Genomic DNA, 17,020 nt, shown 5'->3' with positions numbered 1-17,020 from the left:
TCTGACAATGACACTTTAACATTATTTACCTACGACGAAAGGTTGTGATGATGCGAAAGTAGGTAAATAAATAAATAAAACATTATAAAGTACAATTTTATACAGATTGACCGAGTCCCGCAGTAAGCTCAGTAGGGCTTGTGTTGTGGGTAGGTACTAGACGACGATATGTACTCGTAGTTATAAAACAATTATTAGATACATAGAAAACATTCATAACTTAGGAACAAATATTTCACCACACAAATAAATACCTTTGAATTATATTAAGAGGAAGATAATAGTCAAGTAAAATTAGAGACCCGATTCGCTTTCTAATAATCGTAGGTGAGTACCCTAGTGTTGCACTAAAACGAGTTTTGAAACCAGATTTGTCCCAGTTTATGGGACCTTAGCCAACCATCAGTCGGTGTCAAGTTAAGCAAGGGGAAGATAGAATTGTTAAATGCTTCTTTAAGACATAACAATAAGTGGGAAACTAATATTATTCTAAGATATAAATTACAAAATAAGTTATTTTTTTGGGAGGGCACTTCATACATGTAACTAATTAATAAAAAAACTTTTGATACCTAAGTCTTTAATGTAAGTAGTAGGTACATATTTAGAAATTAATTGTTTACACGGATCAGCAAAAAAGTTAAATGTTCTAAAATAAATGCATATTTAATCAATTTAAATAATTTGTTTTTAATTAAATACATAAAAACCCTAGTGTAACTTTCTTTTTCCTGCATTCAATAAAAGGGAAGTCAAATTGTTCTACTACAGTGGGGTTGAGGAACGTTTTCCTCGTTGATTCAGTGTAACACTGTGGTTGCTTGTTGCGATTCAGAGTCCCCAGTGAGTCGGGGATGCTCCGGAGTGAATTGCGATTCTCGTTTGTAGCTTAGGGAATGCTTAACCCTGTAAGCTAGTTGCGTGTGAGCCGTGTGCTCCGTTAGTGGCATTGTTTCAGCCTGTATGTGTTCCACAATAGCTGACATTGCTTCGAGTCAGTCGTACTGCTTCACCGAGTGAGGTAGACTTAGAACAGCTCTTCCCTCAAGTCACTGCTTTACTGCGTAGAAACGGACTCCCCACTTTGCCGAACACGCTCGTGTATTTATACAACAACATTCAAAAACTTCACTTGCGCGATGTAGAACATTTGTCAGTTTTAACGTGTTTATGCACTTTAAAGTAATAATGAGTAACATTTTATAGTTCATATAGACGTCCTCTATCGATTTCAAAATAAAATAACCAGAAATATAGCTAAGTAAGAATTTTATTTTTTTAACGCACCCGTAGTGAGGGATAGCGCTATGCGCCTAGAGTTAGAATGACAGGGATGGCGTCAAATATAATAAGAAGACTGTCAACGGTCGCGCCATCCATTATTGATTATTGAAACTACATCTGTCGAGCAATTTTATAAGTACTTAATTATAATATTATATTTCTTATTGCAGTTCTTTGATTTGCTTTACAATAACCCGATACTAATTTAATCTAAGATAAAAATATGATGTGTGAAGATTAATAAGCGATATCAATTTAACAAAAATATTGAGTACCTAAATTAAGACACTCGTTTTGAGACGAACGGAAATGCAATCATTAAGTTCTTGTAATAAAATATCACAGTATTGAAGTTCCTCGTGGAACCTATTAATAAAATCAAATCGATTATCATCTAAAATAATGCTCTTTGCAAATTAACCGCTAGAATGAAATGCTGTAACGATTTTGTCAGGCGCTATAAAGATCAAAGTTGTAGTAGAAAAAAAAGGTAAATTAAAAAAAAAAACTAGGTGTGAAGGGTTATCGTCCCATAGAAAATTTGATTTTCGCGCCTTTTTCTACTTACAAAATTGTTTTATAGACTAGATAAATTTAATTACCAACTCAATTATCAGTTGGTAATTAAAAATAGATGTGTATTTTTAATTACATATAATTTTCCTGATTTAATTACTTCATTTCATGATTATGTCTCTATTACAAACTGCAGGAATCCATTATATAGCTACAGTGACTATTTACTAGGTAGTTACACTTAAGGGGTCATTCATTAATTACATCACACGTTTAGGGGGAGGGAGGGGGTCAAGAAAATGTGACAGGTTGTGACTAGGGGAATGAGGGAACCACCAACTTTGTGACGTCACTTTAAAAAAAACAGTAATAGATTTTTTTTTTTCAATTTTTATTCGATGTAAAGTTAAATAATGAGTTTTTGGAACAATATTCTTTTAATTTTCTTTCCTTCGGTTTTGTGTTATAAAATTACTAATAATACTTTTATCAAAAATAATTTGATAAAATATTAATAATAGCCAATTCGAAAAATGTGACGTCACACCAGAGGGGGAGGGGTTTGCCAAATGTGACCAAGTGTGACGAGGAGGGGAGGAGGGGTCAAAAAGCCTAGAAATTCGTGTGATGTAATTAATGGGTGACCCCTAATCTTGTTTTTTTTTAGCATTTTTAGTAAAGCTTCAAAACTTCAAAAATGTATTATAGGTACACAAATATGTTTACAGAGGTTTTAAGATTAACCTAATTAAATACAATTTATAAGATGTAGGTACCTTGGCTAGGAAGTATACTAGTCAGTTTGCTCTGGCTCCTACACTAGGCTCAGCCTGTCTCGTAGGTAACCCAGACTCAAATGAGTTTATACAATTGGGTAAACAATCTTAATATTATTCAAAAAAATACATTAAAATAGTACCTAGGGTAGGGGTATATTATTTACACGTAAGGCACTGAGCAGTGCTCTAACTAATGGAACTAAACTCTACGTATATTGAGTTTAGTTAGTACTTTACGTAAAAAAGAGAAAAAATTTTTTTTACCGAACTTCATGTAGGTACCTTTTAATGTGTTTGTAACACCATAACTTGTTATCTAGTTAAGTAAAAAACATGTAATTAACAGTATTTAACTACAAATATAAACGGGCTATTACGTTTGCGTTAAAAATTGTCTTTTTATTCTGTATGCAACTTACAAACTTACAATTTTCAATATTCAGGAATTTAATGAGCCAATTTTATTTTGAGATAGGTATATTATAATAAATGGGGGATAAAATAAAAATGCCTCATAGTTCACTTCAGTTATTTAATGAAATGGAGACATATAAAAAAGAATCAGTTACATAAAAAAAATACTAGAACTATATTACTAAGTGGAACCTAACTGGAGATATTCTAATGAAACATTATTATCGGGGTTTGGGCTATGCCACCCCTAAGTAAAATATTATTACCAACATTAGGTACCAAACTACCTAATAGGTACCTTTTCTAGTGGTTACAGATATGTGTATAATGTGTATACTAAGTTATAAATAGAAATAAGAACAAATTTCCGCTTACAAAAAATAAACATGTCGTTTACGGGGAGTGATGTGCAGTTTTATAATAAGTTACCAACTACATAATATGTTGAAATTGTCAATGAATATATATAACATAAAACACTATTGTCACAGAATAAGTAATAGTATTGTAAAACGACTGCTTTTGCAAGGAGCTTATTACACTGTTAGTGAATTCATAGAGGATAAGATGAAATGTTTACTTACTTATGTTAAAATATAATATATACTAAGCTGTAAGGTAAGTTGAAATGTAACAGAGCTAGCATAAGTCTATTTACAGAATAAACCTTTATGATTATGATTGTAATTAGACAAAATTACTGTAGATTATTGCCAAAATAAAGGACAAAAAGTTAGCGTATCATACGCGAAAGTCTGTTAAACAGCGGGTTCAAGACATTAGTCCGCGGAGCTTCATAGAGTGCGTTGACGGTTTCAAGGTCACCACTCTCGTCGAGCAATTTCTGGAACCTGGCGTACTCTGCAGCGTCGTAACGATCCACCGCCAGCTTCCAAATGATCAGGGTCAACAAGCCAATCAGTATGATGGCACCTATGGCGCTGCCTATTGGAACTGAAATAACAAAGAATAAATTAGTAAAGTCCGTCTAAGCTAACTTTCATCGACAAGTCATTGCGTCGAGGACTCGATAGATAATTTGAATAGAGGTCTTTTAATTGGTAATTGATTTATTTCAATAATATTCATGTGATGGCTTTTGTTTCGGGTTTATATAATTCATTTTTTTTTCATGTAATAATATTTATTCCGCATAAAATTCTGCACTTCTGGCAACGTTTCGTTTTCTTGAGGGTCACAACAGTACTAACCTAACCTAACCCACTTCTGGCAACAGTTCGTTTTCTTGGGGATCCCAGTTCTAACCTAACCTAACCCACTTTTGGCAACAGTTCATTTTCTTGGGGGACGCAGTTCTAACCTATCCTAACCCACTTCTGGCAACAGTTCGTTTTCTTGGGGGTCGCAGTTTTAACCTAACCCAACCCACTTGAGTTCTGCTGGATTAAAGCGCATGTCGGCTTGGGAGGTAACGAGCGAGCCGACCATGCAGCCAAAATCGCAGCGGCTTTAGATAGGCCTCCTGACTATGACTTCTTCCCATTATCGTTCCATAAATTGCACCACAGACGACATACCGACATAATTTATAACGAACTCTATAAAGACAGTCTGACAGGGAGACATGTAAAACAATACCTGCCAAATATAGAATCGATTAGGAAACTACGCGGCTCCATGCCAATTAGTTTCCAATTGACGCAAGTTCTGACTGGGCATGGTTATAACAAATCATATCTATATCGCTTCAAAATAACAACTGACGATACATGCCCCTGTGATAACGTCACCTGTCAAACTATAGATCACCTACTAAAACATTGTCCAAAATTTGACTATGCTCGCATCAATCACGAAATAATTTGCAATAATCTCCAAATTGATCCCTATACTATAGACCAAATCATTTCTAAAGAATCAACAATAGAATCTTTCACAGCACTCATCAACAAAATAGTCAACAGCCTAAAAAAGTTTAATAATACATAAGCAGTAAATTATACACATGGAAACATGTCGCCCGTACCTATTTGCGGGGGCACGACTCCATGGCAATAGCTCATGGCTGGGCATCGGTAGTACCTCATGATCAGAGGACCATATACACCCAGCCAGTAAAATTTCACCACCAAATAGTTTCAGGGTAGACGGTCGCCCGTGTGTAAGCGAGGGCCATCTGCCCATTAACAAAACAGTCAAATAAAAATAAAAAAACCCACTTCTGGCAACAGTTCATTTTCTTGGGGGACGGGATAAATGTGCAGTAGGACATTTAAAATTGTATCGAAGAAATGAATAGCAATGTTTTGTAGTTGTGCCAATTGAGATAATTTGAAACAAATAAGCGATTAAGTAATATTTGTAAAATAGTATTTCTACGTAGTAAGATAAATTAAATACCTAAATAGTAGTTGAAATACAATAACGCCAAACAATATTACTAGTACAGTCAGCATCAAAAGTAACGGATGAAACAACGCACCAAAAGTATCTGATATTCCGGATAACTTTTCCAAATATAGATAATTTCTAAAATTCACGCTCAAAAGTATATCTTTTACAGTCTTTGTTGCTCTATATTAAAGACATCACTTTTTGTTAAGCTATTACAGAATGGTAGATACTTATGAAACCTTATTTGATCCGCTACTTTTGATGCTGACTGTACTAAAGTTTCGATGAATCGTTGTCGATGAAATAATATTCGATGAAAAGGTTGTCGACAAAACAAGGGTACACCTGGTTTTCTGTGCCGGTTCTATACGTAGTAATAATAATAGTTCAATTTGAACAGAGCAAAATGCGGGAGTCATAAATGTCATATTGTCATAGAAATTTGACATTAGATAATTATGACATTCCACACTTTGTCATTGCAAACACCATGCAGAGTAAGCTTGGTCCGACTCTACATAGGTAGGTACAATGGGCCACAAGCCACGAGAAACGCAGAGGAATTTGACGGTGTGCCTGTTTTTCATCATATTTAGAGGCAATATATTTTTAGTATCTAAATAGGTATCTAGTAGTACAGTCAGCGTCAAATACTTTTTAGCAACCAAAGTAGCCAAATAGTTCGGAACACCATATATTTAGTATGGTGTACCGAACTATTTGGCCACTTTGACTGCTACAAAGTATTTGACGCTGACTGTACCTAGTATAAATACGTAGACATAGTGAAAAGGATACAAGTCTCACGCAGCTGGACTTAGACCCTTTTACACCTGCGTTGCCCGAGAGTTGTACCCTTGTTCACTAGGGCCACAGAAATGGGAATCCTGTCATGTAAGTACTACCTAGACTACCTACTACGACTACTTTCCTCTCCAATCGCTAGAAACCTATTTAATAGCTTGAAAGCTAACGATATAAAATTGCTTACCCCAAATATTAGCTTTCACGGGCTCCTCCAAATCCTTTTGAATAATAATATTCAGTGTTTCAGTCCCATATTTATGTTTAAATATAATATATTTTTCTTCTTTCCAGTGTATTTTACAGCGTTTGGCTAAGCGGTGCTTCGGTGAGTTGATTTCCGTTTTGTTCACGATGAAAACGTTGGTGTTCTTTAACTCAAACTTCTTATCGCAATCTTCTTTCGTTGTCTCGTTAGTGTACACGCATAACACGTAATTTTCTAGCTCTTTGCACCTGTTCCCGTCGCAGTCGTGACAGTTTTCGCAGAATTCACCGAAATAGTGATTATTTTTGGAATCTAGTCTGGTACAATTACAATTACCACATACGCAGTTTCCGTTATCGGAGCAGACCTAAAAATGGTTTTTAGTAGGTATTATTAAGGTTACACATATTTTAAGGACCTAATGTAGGTATTAAAAGTAAAAGCTCCCAAATTAGACCAAAAGATATATATAATCTACAAGAAGACGGTCTCAGATCAGCCAAATTTTAATTAAGTAATAGGTACCTAATGTAAGAAAATACTTAGATAAAATTGAAGTCATGAGAGAAATTGTATTAGATAGGTGCAGTTTTGGAATTTATATCTAATTGTTCCTCTATACTACATCGGAGCGATAGTTGAAATGACGTGGATCACGAGCGGAGCCACGTCATTTCAGCTTAGGCAAAAATGTTAATTCTGAAGCTGGCTGTTTACATTCTCGTGAAAATTTATGAACTAATGGCGAAGCTGTTTAGGATTTCTTAAACTTTTGAACGCCAAGAATACCTAAAGGTGTCGTAACGTAAGCGTCATGAATATGTTAGTGTTATGGTTATGGCGTACGCTGTCAAAGTAACCTTCACATTTCCAAGTAAGGTTTACATTAGCTCGCTGGCACTCGTGACCTTGGCGTGTGAGTGACGTTTTTGTTTATGACATAAAACGTACAAAGGGTTAAACTTGCTATGAAACTTCATGCCTAAACATTGTGATACATACTTTCTGAGAATCAGGAGCACGGCACCTGTCGTCTGAGGGGGTGCATTCGCAAGCGTCTCTTGTCCACCCGTTGGTGCACTTGCATTGGCCCTCGGTGCATCTGCCGTGGCCAGAGCATAATTTGCCCCGCGGCTTGGGGCATGCCCTGTCGTCGAACTGACAGAACTTTCCCGAGTAGTTTTCTTTGCAGTAGCATATGCCGCATCTGTACACAAAAAACATAGGTAGTTTCATATCACTTAAGTTTTGCTGAATTTATTTTTAATTTGCCGAAATTTCAGTCGTTAAATAAGTGTTCTGTGAAATTCTGCCCAATAATAGACATACTTAACATTTAGCTACAAAGCGGAACGAAGTTTTTTGTTAAAACTAAGACTATTTTTTATACTACGACGGTGGCAAACAAGCATACGGCCTGCCTGATGGTAAGCAGTCTCCGTAGCCTATGTACGAGGAGAGGAGTTACATGCGCGGACCCTAACCCCCTCCCCCCCCTCATTGAGCTACTATACTTGACTATACGTATAACACCCAAAATAGCAAGGTACGAGTATTAGTTTCTAATATTTTAAGAGTCGCTTAAGGATGACTCACGCTAGACCGGCCGGCCGGAGCCAGGGGAGGAAACAGAGCGTTCGGGCTTTCTCGGCTCCGTTCGGCTCGGCATTAATCCGTTTTTAGTATTTGTTGTTATTGCGGGAAATACATAATCTGTAGAAATTTCAACTGGCTAACTATCACAGTTCATGAGACAGCCTGGTGAGAGATGTTCGGACGGACGGACGGACTGCGGAGTCTCAGTAATAGGGTCCCGTTTGAACTTTTGGGTACGGAACCCTAAAAAAGATCATACCTGAAAGTCTTAGACGCTTGAACGCACGAAAAACCATAATTAGTACCCATTATTTCCTTGATTGGGGAATATTGTGTGTTACCCATAATATTTCCGCCTGGGGAATCACTAACCGAAAGATAAAACATAGGCTAGGAAAATTATTAAAATAACACTGTCCATCGGCAGCAACTTGGGGGACGTTTTTTATTTATAATGCCTTCACTTTAAGTTTATTTTGTATTAAGATTATTTATAGCTTATCCTTACAAATAAAGTACATATTTATAGTTAAAATACGAAATTATCAAGCCTCATTCCTTCTATTGAACAATTACAATTTATGGACGATGTGAATTATGAACTTACCTGCATGAACCTCTTTCAGTACCGCTACATACGACCTTGTCGTTTGTATTTGCTTTGCATTCGTCTAAACGCTTCTTTGAACTTCCACTGCAATTGCAACTGTCACCAAAGCTGTGAAGTAAATTAACTACATTAAATATATATTATATAAAAAGGACTGCAGATTTAAAAAGTTTTATACAAAAGCAGGACCAACTTCACAAAACAGTTTAAAATGTTTCCGTTTATGGACTTTGTTCCGACGTTCCAGTCAACCAAATTTTGTTTTCCAAGAGCGTATATGCACGAGTTACTAGTATTAAAAAAACCGGCCAAGAGCATGTCGGGCCATGCTCAGTGTAGGGTTCCGTAGTTACCCTTCCGTCACAATAAGCTAAACTGAAGCTATTAGTAAAGTAGATTGTTAACCAAGGGATAAAATAGTACCTTTCATCCGAGTTAAACAAATAGGCAAATTTGCATAATCAGTACCTGATTAAAGTAATCGACGTATGGCCATGATTTTTTCCTGTGGACTTACTTGCAATTGGAAACTTTGCATGTCTAAAGATAAATATCCCATAGCGAACAACATTTAGATCACTATATATACGAAAAAACATATATTTAAGCAACTGCAGTAATTATAAAATGTTTTTTTTTTTCATTAAAACATGAAAAAGTAAAGTATAGCAATAAGTCCTCGACATAATACATTGTACATGAGTGCAATAAACGAATATGAATATAAAATTAGCGGGATTGCCTCTTACTTTTTAATTTTTTACTCTTTCGGTCTAAAACTGCCAATAGTCAACGGCATTACATTACTCATACAGCCAATGAAACTGTTTTAGATAAATTAAATATTAAATTAAAATAGAATGAGTAAAATAAGCAATTTTTATCATAAATTTTAGTTTACTTACATGAAGAATGCCAAATAACTTTAACAACCCGTTTAATGTCGTAATAAACGTTATTATATTAACTGTGGATGTACGACCTTGTACTATGAAGAGGAGACTTTTTGCGATAACGGGTAATTCCACAAGACTGTAACGTCAGTTATCAATTCTTTCGTGTGTTCTTACATTCATTAAGCAAATTTAAGTATCCAGATATGTATATGTAGCGCTTCGCCAGACATACAGACACTTGAATTTGCTTAATTACTTGTTAAAGACCCCCTATTACTTTTGAAGTTTTAAAAGACCTTTCCAACAATACCCCAAACTGTAGGTTAAGTAAAAAAAATGTCACCCCCACTTTACATGTAGGGGAGGTAACCTAAAAAAATTAAATTTTAGATTTTATTGTACGACTTTGTCGGCTTTATTGATTTATATATCCATGCCAAACGACCACGGAGCAAAGCCTCGGACACACAGACAGACAGACAGACGGACATGGCGAAACTATAAGGGTTCCTAGTGACTACGGAACCCTAAACCAAATGTATGTGGGTCTAAAATATTTGAATACGAACAAATTTCCTTTTCTAATAAAAAAAGGATTTCCCACATCGATACTATCGAAAAAATAGGAAAATATTTTTATATATGATATTTTGTATGACCCTATCATGTAAAACAGACAGCCATATGTGAAGAGCGTGCATGGAAGAAGAGGAAACAACAAAACACATTCTCCTAGACTGCAAACAGGTAAAAATAAGTATACAGGACCTAGGGACTGCGTGCACACTAAAGGAGGCAGTTAGCAACCTGAAAGCTTTGCTAGGCTTTGTGGAGGAGCCGGCCTAGCCAAGGTGACAATCGCTATCTCTACGACAACGAAACGCTTTGTGTCTCTCTATCACTCTTCCATATTAAAAAAATTACAAAAAAATTACAAAATTGTTTATTTCTTAATAAAATACATTTTTGTGATGCAGGGGATGGAGCCGCCCGGTAAGCAAAACAATGCTTGTGTTGGGAGGCACCGCTCTTCCCTAGATTTACAACTAGTACATATATATATATTATATTATAACTACAAGTATGGGTGCAGCGTAATAACCCTGGAGTGATCCACGGCTTTATAATGCGTTTTGTGCTGGGTATTAGGGCAACTTTAGTATTCCTTTTTATAGTTTCACCAAGCATACTTACAAGCCGGTCAGTCACAACGTCAGGATCAGCGCAAAACATTAGTTCAGGCAGATTTAGTTGCTTTAAGTATTTGAGGGCATTTTCAAAATTTATGGTGGTTTTATTATAATGGTTAGAAGGTATTTTTTTTGATTTCGCTACCATATAAGTGTGACAGTGACAGTTGTTTTTCGATCGCTACGGAGCGTAAGCAATTTACACGTTGGCTACGCCGCCTGGGGTGGTTAGAGTAGCGCTACCTCTATTTCATGCACAATAGTTGTCGATTTGCGGAAAATGCCCAGAAGCACTAACTAACTAACGAATGACCCTATTGTTTTCGTGCAGTGTACGTACTGGTTGAGGTTGCACTCGCAAATCCCACATACTAAACTACCGCTGCTGCTGCACTCTTTCGCGTTGAGTTTTGGTTTTTCTTCGCAGTCACATTCGCATAAAGTTTCAATTGCAATTTTTACATTCTCGTCCAGGCCCTTTGGCTTTATCGTGATGGTATTGTTCTTATTTTTGTTCAAGCAAGTGTCAGCAGTGATAGACACTTGCATATGAAACTCAGTGTCATGTTTCACTTTGCATTTGTCCTCTATAGTACAATCTGGATTCAGTGTGACTCGAACTTTACTATCCGGAGAAGATATATCCATTTGAACGCTGCCCATTTTTTTCTGTAAATAAAATACTATTTAGTATCAAAACAAGAAAAAAAAATCTGGAACAAAATTACACAGATTGATTTAGTTCCAAAATAAGGCTTATAGGTAGGTGCTATGGATTTTAGACGATAATGTTTTATACAAAAAACAGAAAACATATACATATGACAATAGAACAACTAATCATATTCTTCAAAGGTATGAATTAAACGGCTTTTACCGGCATTTGAACCCTGAACTATTGTTAGCTGCGAAGGCCGACTCTAGTGCGGCTACTAACCGTGTATACGTTGACTAATGTTTCAGTAATACTGGAGTTTTCCTTCAATTCAATAACCTCAGCCGCAATATCAAGTCTCTTTGCTAAAGCCTCGTATTCCTGTATAACGCGGTTCTTGACGTTGAAAATAACAATGATATTTTCTTGTTTGGCAATTTTTCGTATTTGGTTAACAGTAGGATAGTCTTGTTCTAGTGCCAGAGTGTAAGCACCATCTTCGTTGAGATGGCACTCCATGTCGTTGAGTTTTGCCGCTCCGACTATTTTTCCATCACCGGCACTATGGTACGTGGCATCGGTGCACAATACTACGATCTTCCTGGAATGTTTTCTCCAACCAATCCTATCTTTGCAGGCCATGACTTGCATAAGTGCATCGAGGCCGGCCTCTGGGGCCTCATAGTTGGCTCCGGTATTAGTATTATTAAGAACATTTTTGAACATGTTTCTGTCATCAGTTATATTAAGGTGATGTTTAAAAGCGTAGGAGTTGTGGGAATGTGGGCTGAAAAAAAGGGTTTTTAAATGAAAGTGTCTTCTGACTCAAGAAACATGGATATTGAAAAGTAATTTCTATTTTAAATTGCAGAATGTATAAGCATGTAGAACAATTTCTAGTCATCAAATGTCGTATAAGATATATGTACTCGTAGGTGTTAAACGTACTCTGCAAATGGTAATCCCGGCTTCTCTATAAAACTGCCAATTCCCATTTTCACGTTATTTGTGAAATGGCTTAGTTCTGTATAGATTTGTCCCCCTTGCTCTTGCAGCAAATGTATAGTGTCCTTCATTGTAAATGAAGCATCCATTAAATAGTATACATCCAAAGGATAATGCATAGCAGGTTTGTATTTGATCGTGAATTGTTTGGTCTGTCTGGGACGAACTGATACTGCAAGTTCCTGAGGAGCCAGCTGAACCGCCGGTGGACCCGCCGTAATATTGTTATTTCGGGTGATCGTTAAAGGGTGAGTTGGTCGTGGACTGTACACTTCTTCATTACACCAGAAGGTATCGACCGTTTTGTTCGTTGTACATCTGTTACCAGTATGATTTGCCTGAAATACAGAGATTATATCACAAGTGGATTTTGGCACCCATAGGTTTCAGGAAAAAAATAACACTTCTTATTTCTAAGAAAATACCACTTTTTAAGACAAATCGATGCTTGTCCGAATGTCCAGGATGCAAATGTCCAAATGCGAATGCAAATACGAAATTTGAGGAATATGTTTTTTATTATTATTCCTAATTAGAAAGAAACATCTGTTAGTACATAAAACATAGGGACCTAGTTAACTATATGTTATAAAATGCTCCATTCCAGCTCCGTTCCAGCGCAAAAACAGTTAGCGCGCACGGCCCATACGCGAGTTGACAAGACAGGACAGGACACGGCTTGCGCACATTCGTAGTCGCAAAACTTTCGTTTCATTTGATGCGAATGTCGATGCGAATGTTTAAAATGATGCTAATATCCGTATATACGAATGCGTATGCGTATATTCGTGACATCCCTAGTTAGAAGTAGTCGTGGGAAAATGAACTATCATCCGTTTTACCTAGTTTTTTATATTGTACCTATATAAATTGAGTACCAGTACCCTCGAAACTATATTATAAGTTTTATGACGATAATAAGTTTACTTAATACCCCCAAGAAAATCATAGGTGAACTAAGTGTATTTTTAGTTTACTTAATTGACCCGGGTGATCTGAGCTGGGTGAACAGAGTCAACTACAGGTAATTTTTAGGGTCTGATTCCTAGACTGTATTTCAAGTACCGTAATAGGTAAACAGTAGAAATTTTCAGAGTGTATATTAAAGTGAAATTAACAAGTAGCTGTACCACGAGTTGACACTTGAGCTTTACGTTAGCGACTGCGTAAACTCGATCGCAGACCATCTCGCTCGCACTGAGGTATACGTGCGATAGAGATGGAATACGATGGAGTTCACGCAAACGCTAACGTAAATGTCAAACGCCAACTCGTAGTAGCCGCAAAGGAGTTTGTTATTAAGGTGCCGTAGATTCAGAGAGGAGAGATTTTGAAAAATCGTACTGCTTTTACAAATCCCAATACGTTTGCCAAATATTTAAAGATCTTCGAAAGAGAGTTCGAATCCTGATTATTTGATTTTCGCTGGACAGCTTTCTTTTTGTCAAAACTTACAATAAATTAAAATTCAAAAACATAATATTCTTTAAAGTGTAAATCTACAACATTGTAACAAAGTGAAACGGTTGCCTTTTTGTAATGTAAAACCCTCTCGATTACATATAACAATGCAGAAGAAAAATAAACTTCGAACGGAATCGAACCCGGTTCTTTCGCTATTCACGTACCAACTAATATCCCCGGCAAGCTCGCCCGAATATTTCATACAAACGGAGTTTCGTTCTTAACCGGAGGACTGAGCTTGTTGGGGATCCTTATACTAATAAAAGTACCGATTTTTTTTATCGTTTATTTCCAAAATTTATTAAATTAAAAAAGTAGTTTAATAAATTAATATTTATCTTTTTTTAATTTATTTTTTATTAATTATATGTACAAAAAGCGAAACTTTAAAGTGTTGTATTATTGTATTTCATTTTTGTTACATATTGATAAAATTTTATGGGAAAAGGAACTTTATCTATCCATGGATAGATAAATTTCCTTTTTCTGCACAACATAAGCGCAATTTCACCGCATGTTACAAAATCTTCCACTAAGTTACGAAAACGTATGAAATTTTCGTAACTCTACGAATATTTACATACATTTTTTTGACCCAAGTTGGGGTTTCGTGTTTATTCTGACCAGAATGAGGAGGTCTTCCAAGTTACCAAATTTTGTTAAAATCTGACAAAAAATAAATAATAATCACCCCAAAAATCATTCAAATTCCCCCTCATCGCACTGGTTTCCTCCTGACCAACTCCTATACTGTTCAGGGGATACGCCTGTGGAACGACCTTCCACTCAATACCAGAAAAGCTCAAAGTAAATTAACTTTCAAGCTCATATTGCGCAAGCATTAATCTGACAGATTTAAGTAATGTTTCACAGTAGGTACATGTACAATGTATATGTATGTAGATAAATATGTAATTATATCATACAAAGTATATGTTTAAGTTTTTGATTTCATTATATTATATTAATTAGTATTTAATTTGTAAATAATAGGTATAGGTAATGACATCGGTTAATTATTCTCAACCTAGTAGAGAATGCCTTAAGTCCACCATTTGTACTTAATATTTTATGTGTAATAAAGTATAAATAAATAAAACAAATATACTCACAGCAGGACACCAGACGCAGTCAACTGATTCACGTATGCATTGTGCACAAGTTTTACCATTACACAAAGCCGCCGAACAATTCGCGCAGTATATCAAAATCACCAATGTTACTTTAAGTAAAATCATTTTGAATTACTATGGATATTTACTTAAAAGTGATCAACATGACCGGATTCGGATAGTAGCTAATCGTTTGTGTCCTAGTTCAGAGGATAATATTTTATATTACATATTTTTCCTAATAGGGGTATAGGAAAATGAATTGCGGCTTATATCGATATAATTGGAAAAATATCGAATATAAAAATATTATCCTTATCCTCCCAATGAGCGGCAAATGGATGTTATAATCTATCAATGTTTTGTTATTTATATGATACTATGGCTCGCGCTGATTAGTGCGCGCGAGATGCAATTTTTATCCCACATAATAAAATTAATAAAGAGTTAGAAGTTTTAATTTGTATGGAATTTGTTTTTCGCTCATAATTCTCATAGTAATGTAAAACTAAAAAAAAGCGGCCAAGTGCGAGTCGGACTCGCCCATGAAGGGTTCCGTATCATTTACGACGTATTAAAAAACACTACTTACTAGATCTCATTCAAACCAATTTTCGGTGGAAGTTTGCATGGTAATGTATATCATATATTTTTTTTAGTTTTATCATTCTGTTATTTTAGAAGTTACAGGGGGGGCACACATTTTACCACTTCGGAAGTGTCTCTCGCGCAAACTATTCAGTTTAGAAAAAAATGATATTAAAAACTTCAATATCATTTTTGAAGACCTATCCATAGATATGGGTTTGATGAAAAAAAAATCCTTTTTTTAAATTTATGACGTATAAAAAAAAAACTACTTACTAGATCTCGTTCAAACCAATTTTCGGTGGAAGTTTGCATGGTAATGTAGATCATATATATTTTTAGGTTTATCATTCTCTTATTTTAGAAGTTATAGGGAGGGGGACACACATTTTACCACTTTGGAAGCGTCTCTCGCGCAAAGTATTCGGTTTAGAAAAAAAATGATTTAGAAACCTCAATATCATTTTTGAAGTTCTATTCATAGATACCCTACACGTATGGGTTGGATGAAAAAATATTTTTTGAGTTTCAGTTCTTTGTATACCCCCAAAATTTATTGTTTTTTTTTTTCTATTTTTGTGTGAAAATCTTAATGCGGCTCATAGAATACATCTACTTACCAAGTTTGAACAGTATAGCTCTTATAGTTTCGGAAAAAAAGTGGCTGTGACATAAACGGACAGACAGACGGATATGACGAATCTATAAGGGTTCCGTTTTTTGCATTTGGCTACGGAACCCTAAAAAAGTCAAACGAAGGGGTATAGATACGGTAAAAATTTTATACAAATGTTTTCCACAAAGTCAATTTTCAGAGAGGAAAATTGGACTACGTTTGTTCGGAGATGCGGACGTCCACTATCGTCTTAAGACGAAAGTGGAGGACACGCGCGAAATCGCCTTTTCATACAAACGTAGTTCTCATTTCGTCTCTGGATATTAACATTTAAAAATTTGTATGAAATCTGTTTTTCGCTCCTAATATTTACAATAATCAAAATATCTAATATAGTCAAATATAGCAATGCTTAATATACTGTATCAAATTATGTAAATATATTTTTCAGAATGTCAATATCCAGGGAGGAAAATGGGGACTACGTTTGTATGGAGAAGCGGCCGTCCCCTTTCCTCTTAAGGTATTTTTTTTAAATTTATAACTGTTAATATAATTATATAAATTTCCTCTTAAGCGCGTTTCTGTTACGGACAAAGTGCCAAAAATATGTATACACGACCTTATTACTCATATATTAAGGTAATGTGTACATATTTTAGGCACTTTGTCCATATCGATATTTAATACCTTTTGCGTCGAATGATGGGTCCCTATGGCAGTTCCTTCAAGTATCTTCAAGTTAAATTCCTAAATAAATTATTGTGCTAAACTTAAAAAAAATGTCTACAAACAATTTACGTGACAGATACTCCGTACTGCCATAGGGACCATCTTTTGATGCGAGAGGTAAATAGAGTCAGACCAAGCTAAGTTGGCAGCGATTTTGATAGCCCAGACGGGGCACGGGTTGTTTTAAACGTCAAAC

General features: G+C 35.6%; 1 protein-coding gene across 1 annotated transcript; it reads right to left on the bottom strand.

Annotated features, from left to right (window-relative positions):
* Nucleotides 1–3,097: 3,097 nt before the first annotated feature.
* LOC133517605 (integrin beta pat-3-like) lies at nt 3,098–16,973 on the bottom strand. Its single transcript, XM_061850946.1, has 8 exons — nt 14,889–16,973; nt 12,256–12,650; nt 11,590–12,094; nt 10,993–11,321; nt 8,564–8,674; nt 7,363–7,567; nt 6,340–6,727; nt 3,098–3,947 (listed from the first exon to the last, which is right to left on the bottom strand). The coding sequence occupies exons 1-8, from the start codon at nt 15,012–15,014 to the stop codon at nt 3,727–3,729; spliced, it is 2,280 nt and encodes a 759-aa protein (XP_061706930.1). The 5' UTR covers nt 15,015–16,973; the 3' UTR covers nt 3,098–3,726.
* Between the last annotated feature and the right edge of the window lie 47 nt (nt 16,974–17,020).

Source organism: Cydia pomonella, chromosome 5 (assembly GCF_033807575.1).
Source record: "Cydia pomonella isolate Wapato2018A chromosome 5, ilCydPomo1, whole genome shotgun sequence".
Taxonomy (NCBI): Eukaryota; Metazoa; Arthropoda; class Insecta; order Lepidoptera; family Tortricidae; genus Cydia; species Cydia pomonella.
The sequence above is the reverse complement of the archived record's forward strand: the minus strand, read 5'-3'. Positions and strand labels throughout refer to the sequence as shown.